At 39.8% G+C, this 9,987-nt stretch overlaps 1 protein-coding gene across 1 annotated transcript in view; it reads left to right on the top strand.

Moving 5' to 3' along the window:
* The first annotated feature begins 255 nt into the window (after positions 1–255).
* The window catches only part of XKR4 (XK, Kell blood group complex subunit-related family, member 4), an 85,889-nt gene continuing 76,157 nt past the window's right edge, over positions 256–9,987 (top strand). Inside the window, exon 1 of the mRNA XM_009332062.1 lies at positions 256–457. Within this exon, the coding sequence (XP_009330337.1) occupies positions 334–457 (124 nt within the window). The 5' untranslated portion in view covers positions 256–333. The remainder of the gene's footprint in view (positions 458–9,987) is intronic.

Genomic DNA, 9,987 nt, shown 5'->3' on the forward strand with positions numbered 1-9,987 from the left:
ACTGGGTCCTTGAAAGGAATACCATTTAACAAATAAGACAATGCTAAGCTTTTTAAATGGTTTTACGAAGGCAAGTCTTGTCTTCACATTAGTTTACTCTTATCACATCAACTATTATAAATTGCAATATGATAATCCTTTTAAATAAATGTTCATTATTTTGAAGTACATTGAAAAAATGTTGGTTATTTTCAAGCAGAAGTGTTACCTGTAAAATATTGTTCTGCATTTCTATAACCTCTCTCTTTTATTTCTAGGTATTTCCACACAATATACTTGGGTATCCGGAGTCGACGGAGTGGAGAGAATGACAGATGGCGGTTTTATTGGAAAATGGTGTATGAGTATGCAGATGTGAGTATGCTGCATTTGCTAGCCACGTTTCTGGAAAGTGCACCACAGCTGGTCCTGCAGCTCTGTATTGTTGTACAGACTCGTACGCTCCAGGCTCTCCAAGGTAGGGGTTCATTTAATCTATTTGTTTTTTATCATTTTAGGAAGATGTAATTTCTATACATACATATTTATCCTTCTTTCAAACTGCTGTGTGCCTTGTACTCCTGGCATAAGAGCAGATCTTGCCTGCTAGCTCCTGTTAAGCTGTTAACAATGACTCTGTCAAGAAAGCCTGTGTTGTTGGAGTTTTTTAGCCTTTCTTATTGGCCCTGGGTTGTGGGTAGGATTTATAATGTTTTGCTTTCTGCATGTCCTTGTAACAGAAGAGCTCTTCTGATTATCCACTGGGCCAATGGGAAAATTGTATCAATCAAACTATTGCTCTTCTCCCTATGCTTCTTTCTGTGAATGTTCAAAACCCTCAAACTGCAGTAATGAGGTTCATATGGTATTACATAAAACAGAAGACGGCACAGCAGAAAACAGCTATTCTGTGAAGAAAATGCCAGTGTCTATGGAATACGTGTCCATCAGTTCTCGGCCACATTTATCTGAAATAATACAAGTCATCTCCTGAGCATTACAACAATACTCATTCCTTCAAGCTGTGGGTTTCCTTCTAAGGGTGATGCTTTCAGCAAGCATAATTACTTCTTTAAAATGGTACATGCGTGCATATGTCCTGCCATAGGGTTTTGTCAGTCAGCAATACAGATATAAGAATATGTCCTTCTCTACTGCTCTTTTGATGCTACTTTTGGCTACCTGATAGCTTTCCTTTTGTATTGCACCATTGTTTTGCCCTATGGCTGTACCTGGGCAGAAATTATTAGCAAGGGAATGAGGTGAATGAGAACTTGGGATCCAGAAGGTGACACAAACGTCATAAGGCGGTGAAGAGTGAAGGGTTAGGAGGGGAGGAGGAGAAAGGAAGGAAATGCAGCATTTTTGCCATTTGCTTTTAAGAAAAAACTCATGTGCTTGCCACTGTACAAGATAAAACTGTGACAGCACCTTGCTCCAAGAAGCTCTGGGTCTAGTTAGCTTATTATGAGTAACATGCAGTGAGGCTGATCAGGTGAAAAAGGACTGGGAACAAAGTGGGTAACTATGTGAAGACCTTGATCCTGGGCAGTTTCCTGTGGATAAATCAGAGGCTTTTCATTTACCTCCTCTTTGAACTGACGTCTAGTAACAGCTGTCCTGCTTCCTGTGGTTTTTTGGTTTTGTTTCTTTAGATCCAAAACTCTGCCACCTTAAGGGGGAAAGAAAGCTAAAGTTTCTATTTTAATTAGTTGGTGCTCTGTACAAGGAAGGTCTCCTAAGCACTTCCTACAGCTATTTCTCAAAATGATGCTGCCCCACACCAATCAGTCCAAACTATTATCATTCAGGAGAAGGTATTATCACTTCAAGAAGCTTTGTCCCCCCGGAAGAAGAGACTCCAGAGCGAGACTTAGGAGAAAAACATAGCCAGAATACTGTATGGTCAGCTGTAATTTAGCTATCTTCATAAACTATTAATACAGAAGGCCTCTCGCCTTCATTTTAGTGCAATAACAGATCTGTCTATGAGAAACCTGGCTGGTGAGTAGGCACTAAGCCTGTGATGTACTCTGCAAGTGGTTGTTAATTAGAGAAAACCTGAAATGCTTCAATTTAAAAGGCAAAGATGGTTCCTGGAGCCTGCAATCAGCTCTGTGAAATCTATGTATCAGAAACCAGAAAGGAATAAAACTATAATTATGGATTTCAGCTGAGAAGGCTGAAAATACTTACTTATCCTCTCTTCCCCCATTTTCTTCCATCTTCCAAGGAGAAAAGGCTGTATTTAAAAAAACTAAGAAAATTAAACAAGGTTGTAGCATTTTCTTAAACAGTAGTACCATTATATTCTCCTGATGAAAGCTAATATGTTTTAGTACATTGCCAGCTGTGAAAATCCTTTTTCTGTTCTCTCTCCTTTTTTAAAGAAATGTTAAGGACAATGCGTTGCACTATAGGATGGTAGATTTGCTGTGAGGCTGCATAAGGAGAGCATAATTTCTCTCAGTGGTATCATGCTACAACTGGGTGTTTTAAAAGGCATAGCCATAAGGTATATGCTTGAGCTAGCTGTCCACTCACTGAGCCTGTTATAGAGATTTCTAATATGGATCAATAAACAGAGTGTTTGATTGATTTTCTTTGTTTAGAGAATGCTACTTGGTTTTTATTATTGTTCTTTTAGTTCTCTGTCCCACAGGACAAAGTTATCATGACAATTGATAAGTGCCATCACTGGTCCATGTTCTTAAAAGTACACTTCCATCACAAACCACAAATTTGGCATGGGAAATGAATGATACTGGAAATGCCTTGGTCTATAAGCAGGGTATTTCTAATATCAAGCCATTAATGACCGCAAGAAAAACTGTTAAATATTTTATTTATGAAACTGTATATTTTCCACTCCAAATGCACCAAAATAGCATCATCCCCAACAGGAGAATGCTGTCAGTGTGACTGAAGATTCCCCATTTTGTAATGGGTGTTGGCTAGGTGTGGATTATTTCTTATTTCAGTCCTTAAGCCCTGCTAATCAAGGTAAGAAATACATACAGGCATGTACAGACGTCCTTATGAAGATCAAGAAAAATATTGCACAATGTGTGCAAAACCTTCCTTCTTAGTCTTCCATACACTGCAGTGAGGGCCACTTCAAAAGCCCAGAGGATGCACCACAAGGATCCTTTAGCACTTGCCTGGGCTCCCCAAACATGGATTAAAAAACTGCAATGTAAACATCTAGCAAGGATTGTGTACCACTGTACCGTGACTGCTGCAGCAGAACATTGCTTATGCGGGAGGCCATAGACAGTCATTATGGAGTGGCATCTCTTTTCTGTGTTGGCACCCAGAGAAATCTGAGCATTGATAAAACAGTATCTAAATTATTATCTAAAAATCTGATTCTTCTTTAAGATTTCATCAAAACTGGCACAATTAAAGGCAATGATCTTTCTTGTTCTGCCTACAACCAGCAGCCAGGTCCCTCCCAGAGTGGAAGGAGTGAAACGGCTTACGGGGGAAGATGATGATTTCTCAGTGCTAATTTCTCAAGAAGACAAACAACTTCAATATGATGCTGGACTAAGCTGGAGCTCTGCTAACCCCCCTATTACCTCCATGTTTTCCACCCTGGTGGTTCCCTTGAGTCTGAAGAAATATCTACTCTCTAGAAGACAGATGTGCCTTGAAAATAAGTAATCCCTCAGTCTTTTCCTCATGGGAGTCTGTTTTCCTTCCTTTCTCTTCATGTGCTCTGAGCGCAGCACTCCCACAGCAACTTCTCTGCTGAGCCAGCTGCACCTCCAAACTGCATTGCTTTTGTTTGTTTTTTCTCCTCTCTCTTAGTTACTCTGTAGAAAAGTCTTGTCCTAAGCAGCTTCATGGTGGGAGTCACGAGCTTCCCCAGTCTTATTCTAGGTGGGAACTGTATGAGGAATGGGGCAGCTCTGCATGTAGGGGGAGCAATGGCAGAGAGTCCACTGAAACAATTGATGCTCATCCTGCATCCATCTGTTTGCATAAGGGCATATATGTGGACAGAAGCATCTGAACCGTCTGCAGGTAAACTAGTTCAGCTACCAGAAACAGTCTAATAGCAATAGCCTGGAGGCCGGGGTGGGCTAACTGATCTCAGTGCCAGCCTACATACACCAACCACCTGAAAGTCCCTGTGGACCTGGGCCCTTCGCCCTGTGTTTTCAGTTCTGCTCCCAGGGCTGGGCAGTGAGGTCCTGCACTGGATCTAACTCCAAGTCACAGGAAACCGAAGTATCAGAGTTGAAAGTGTTTGGATTATTGGATTACCCAAATAAATTCAGAAGGCTGCAAGTAATTCCCTTAAAAATGCCTCCACCCTTCGAGCCATTTAGAAAATAAGCAGTAGTTTCACAGTCTTTGCTATAAAAACAAACACTTCCACAATAATAAGTATTAGGCACATTTGGTGACACAGTAAGATCAGTCTAAAGGCTACGAGGCTGGCGTTGCTGTGGCTGCATGCTGGGTCCCTCGGACACTTTTATTTTCCCCAGTGCTAACTTCATTGAGTCTCAGCGGGATCCAGTTGGACTCTCTGGGGCATGGGGGTGTCACACAACTGGTAGTGCCAGCCTTGGGGAGGCAGGGGGGACATGACATCAGGGTAGGTAGGGAAGGTCAGGGCTGTCCCTTTCTGTGGCACCTTGTTTTAGAATCACGCCCGCAGACTGGCAGTCATCCCTTGGCACTCTCCTTTTACTTCCTTCAATTTTCCCACTATGCCATTTGATTTTAGAAAGACTTCCCATCTTAAAATTAGTAAAAACCAGGGAGCAAAAAATCCTGCTGATCATCTGATTGGAAAGAGACTCATATCCGTTAGGGTACAGTTACTGTCATCTTACTCAAGGGCATGGTGTTCTAGCTGCTCCTAGATGAGCAGATAGACAAGATTACTCCCTGGATTTACCACAGATTTCATTATTTATGCTGTATTAATTAACACATTGTTTAAATTATAGATTAGTTTCTCATTCCTGTTTACTGCATATTATGCTGGCTAGTCAGCACTTGACATTTTTTTCTTCATCAGCCCCTGGGGGGTTTGTTCTGGCTTCTCCATACAGTACTATTAATCAAAGCCTCTATCAAAGTTTAATCAAAGTCTAATCAAAGTTTATATCATACAAAACTGCAGTTCTTAATATAGACTGACAGTAGCACAGAAGCAAAATGAGAAGTTCAGAACAATTTATAAAAATTCATCAAGTTTCATTGAAGTCACCACACTGCCATAGAGCTGCTGGATTCTGCTGAAACTACACTTCCATGAAATCTCCCTGGCCAACCATTTTCCCATTTTCTACCAGCTCTGTTGGAAACTCCTACACTGTTCATATGCTGACACCGTAGCCAGCGTACAAAAGTTCACAGTGCCACCCAGCATTGCTCTCCAGTCCTTCTACTCCAAACAAATTGCTGTTCCTGCCTGAGCTGAACAAGAAGTTCAGAGACTTGCTAGCAGTTTAGGACATGGCTGATAGGTTCTAACTTTATCTGGCAGAAGGAAATTATGTGTTAGCTAGCTCATTAAAAAATCCTCTGGCAAAGCTCATCCTCGTGCATCAGGAATTCGAACTCTTTTCATATCAGCACAATAAACTGAAATTCATTCAAGTCTTTACAATTTTTTTGTGAGGACAGCGCTATGCTTTTACATGGCTTTTCTTTTTTGTGACCTTCACAGCAATTTTGGATTGCCCTGTAAAGTGCTGCCTACATTTGCAGTGGTCTTTAATTAAAAAAAGAATTCTGATGTAAAATCTTATACAATTCCATGTGTATTTGTATGGAAATAAGGGGCAGCACTTGAGTTCTGGGCAATCTGCCACTGCTTTTCTCCGTGCTGTCAAGGTTCTGCACCACTGCAGTCCAGCGCCCAGCCTTTCCAGAGAGAAAGAAAAGCAGAGCAAGCAATAGTCACAGATTCTGCCTGCAACTTGGCAAAACAGATTTTCAGTGACAAGGATGAACAAATATGATATACTGTGGAGTAAATGTGTCTTCTTCAAATGACTTTTAAACTGATCTGTAGGCCCCTTTGCAAATCTTAAAATGTTATCTTGCTCTTATTAGGATAGAGCCATCACATTAGCACACCCTTGTTTCTGATAGGACAGGAGAGGACTTCCTGAAGGCAATCATGTCATATAATCCATTTCATAACCTGATTACAATCTTAAAACTAGTTATACCCTTTCTATCTAATATACCAGTTGGAAGTTTAATTCTCTGATTGATAGAGACCTGCTGCTGCTGTCTTGCCTTTTTAATTTCATCAGCAGTCTGTCCCTATTTATTCTTGTGCCATCCCTGTTTTTACACTTGTTCCCTAAGGAAATGAGGTTCATGTGATTATATAGTCCATTTCTGACCTTCAGTCCTGACTTTTAAGAACTTCTGATCCATTGCACTATTTAAATCAAATATAAAAGAACAGCCAACATCTCAAAGATAATTATGTTTCTTTAAATGTTGTGAAAAAAGCAGCCAAGTCAGAGGAAAAAAAGACAAATGAGAGCCTCCACTAAAGGGAAAAGCAGGCAGACTTCAGCCTGTTGTTTTGTTAGGCACCAGCCACCAGCCAGTCCAAATATGCATCCTTCCAGACAAGGCATTGCACTGCTTTCCCCTGCCCAGTGGGACTATTGTGATCAACAGATGGGATTAGGGAATAAGAGACACGTTGATGGGAAAGTAAGAATCATTCTTCCTGCTGCTCATTCTCTCATCTCATGAGAGGTTCTGCATTCTCTTGATTATCTTCATAGACTTTCCCTTCATCAGTTCCAGTTTGAATTCATCTTTGCTGAATATGGATGACCAGGACTACACAGAGTACTCCAGATTACGTTTCTCCAGAGCTCTCATATTTCTCATGGCAATATCTCACTAGGTATGATCTAGGATTGTAATTCCCTGTTGACTCAAGCATTGCACTGGTTAATCCTAGTTATTTCATGATCCTTTAAAACACACAGGTTCTTGTGGTGTCATGTCACTCTGATGAGGCTTCAATTACATTAAAAAAAATTATTAGCAACCAAATGCATGTAATGAAATTTCATCTCATTTCTACTTTTCCAGCCTGCAAGCTACTCCTGATTTTTCTGCATATCACTCTCCTTTTCTACATTGATAATGGTTCCCAAAACCTTATTAGTATATTACTTTTTAAAATCAAGGTCATTAAAAGAAATATTCAGACAAGATTGGTTCCAAGGGTAATCAGTACTGAAAAAAGTAATAGCAATCCTACTCCAGCCCAAGTTTTTCAATAGCATTTCAACATAATCCTGCAGTATCTTTCTTTAACTAGTTCCTTTACCTGCCTTAGCTATCTTTTATTAATCCCCACCTTCTCAAGCTTCACCAGTACTTTCCCATTAGCATGGTAATCACCATTATGCCAAAGTTTTGATAGATCTGCCACATTTTATTTGTTGAGAAAGGGGTTATGAAAGAAAGATATCAAGTTAGCCTAGACTCTGTGGCTCTCATGATCTAGTTTTTTGCAGATATCTGTTATTTTTCATCTTTTATGTTTACCTATATTTTCAATTAGTTTTTGCTTTAAAAGCTGCTCTAAAGCTTTGTATTGTATTGAAGCCTGCATTATAGGCCTGTTTTAGCCAGGTACCTGTGAAATGCACCAGATATTGTCTCTTCTCCAGTCACATGGCACCAGTTCTGAGTGGAGAGACTTAAGATGCTTCTCACCAGCAGTAGGATTTCATACACCAGCTTTTTTGAATCCTGAAACAGAGGGTTTCTGGTTGCACTGGGTGAAAACAAGGAGCTTCGAGTTTTGCTTCCATCTACAGTAATGCAGATTTCCTTTCTGCTCTCATTTCCTATCAGCTGGCTCTGTCTTTGAGCCCTTGTTTCAACAGCCCTTATTGAAAATTGACCTGTAAGGCACAGCCTTTATTGCTGATCATCCTTTTTCCATTTCCGTCTCGGCACCATTTTTGAGGTGGGTTTGCATACAGCTAGGTTTTGAGGCTTTTTCCAGAAGTTTTTTGCTTTGCAGAGTTTAAAAGCTCCAGAAATTCTTCTGTGTTTTGCCTTAAAGAAAATCCAAGTCTCCTCCACAGAGAAGTCCCCAGACAATTAACTTCTGCTGCCTTCACTCATTTCTTTAAAATTCTGATAGACAGACTTACTAACAGATCTAGTTTTGTTTATCCCTCCATTTTATTTAAATTAAACCAACATTCATGTGATCCGATGCTATTTTTTACAATTAGCTGTCCTATAACAACCTCAATACTTTCTGTAACTAAGTTTAGAAAGAAGCCTCTCTGCTTTCTGTCAGAAAATCTGTCAGTTGTCACACTCCGGAATATATGGGCTGCCTTCAGTAGCATTTGTTCTCCAGTCTATGTCTGAGAAATCGGAGTCTGCCATAATGAGACAATTCTCTGCAGAATTTCTCCCTGTAATAATGGTTTGAATATCTCTATCCATATCCAAATTTAACTCTGGAATTCTACAGCAGACTCTAACAACTACCCACTATCTTTCCCCGAAGTAATTTTGTATGCAAACAGAATCTGTTTTATTGGGATTCTGAAACATCAGTCTGTCATTCCATTCACACACACCACTTTTACCATTATTTCCATCTTTTCCCAATACCAGCTCCCTTTCAGTACCTATGTCCAGGGAGGGATTACAAGTCCATGATGTCTCTGTAACCCTATAGTTCTCTTTGCAACCCTATAGTGCTTTATGTCCTGCACCCATGACTTTATTTCCTGCGTTTCCAGATGTCCTGCCCCTGTCCATTCATCTATCTATAGGTATGATACATCAATACAACTTGTAAATGTAAAAGAGGCAATGTGGCAGGTACTGTCAGGAAGATAAGGAGCTGGCAGAGTGGTGGTGGTGTTTCTTAGTACATTCATAACAAACCCAGTGTACAGGATCTCAACCTCTGAAAGTCAACCAAAGAAGATATTAGTGAGCATTTTTCTTCTTTCTGTTTAAGTGCAGTAAAAAAACCTAATTCCTCTAGCGACATCAGGAACAAGAGCAGAACTGCCTCCAACATTTTTTCCCAAATAATATGTTCTGGTGACCCTTTTTTACTGAGTTTGCGCTGGTATCTTTATCCTTGTTTAGTTCCTATTAACCAGTCATAAAAAGACCACAGGATCACATAGCGCTATATAGACATATCAAAATGAGTTTGTGATATGATGCAAAAAATAACATTTGTGGAGCTTGACCACTCATTGCCCATTTTTTGCCACTCATTAAATAGCAGGAAAAATGAATATACTATGCAGGTCATTCTGAATGAATGGCAGTAAGGCTTCATAACATACCAGCATGAAATCTGCATATGTCATTTTAATAGAAAAAAGTAATTAAAAACTGCATTAGGAAGATTTAGTATACATTTTACTGTTACTCTTTTTGTCTTCTTTCTTCTGGCCACGTTAGATATCCTAGCTACATCTGCAGAAACAGATGTTCCCAGTTAAGCTTCAAAATCCTATTGAAAGACCTCAATAAATCAGCTGATTACCAAAGATATTAGGTGGGTGTCTCCTTCACTAAATTCTGAAAAATCTTGTCATATATTTACATATGTGAGCCCAAATTTAGGCACATATTTTGTAATACCTTAAGAGTGTCATGCTAGTCTGAAAGGAAAGAATTATAAGTGTGTTTATGAACTTCTGTTTGCATACAAATACAATTTCAAGATCGGTTTCTCAAGGTTTTTTGATGCAGCTTGTCCCAGTACCAAGCTGATAATCTCACCTGTGGGTGGCATTTCCAACTCATACAGATTGAGAGATAGCATTTCTTAACTTGTCACAGAATCAAAGAATAAGTTAGGTTGGAGTCTTCAGGAGATCACTTGATGGAGTGACTACATCAGTGGACACAGGAAGGGCTACAGATGTCATCTATCTGGACCTCTGTGAGGCCTTTGACACAGTTCCCCACAACATCCTTCTCATTCTATGATTCTATGATTCTATG

The sequence above is a fragment of the Pygoscelis adeliae genome, unplaced genomic scaffold, assembly GCF_000699105.1.
Source record: "Pygoscelis adeliae isolate BGI_AS28 unplaced genomic scaffold, ASM69910v1 Scaffold98, whole genome shotgun sequence".
Taxonomy (NCBI): domain Eukaryota; kingdom Metazoa; phylum Chordata; class Aves; order Sphenisciformes; family Spheniscidae; genus Pygoscelis; species Pygoscelis adeliae.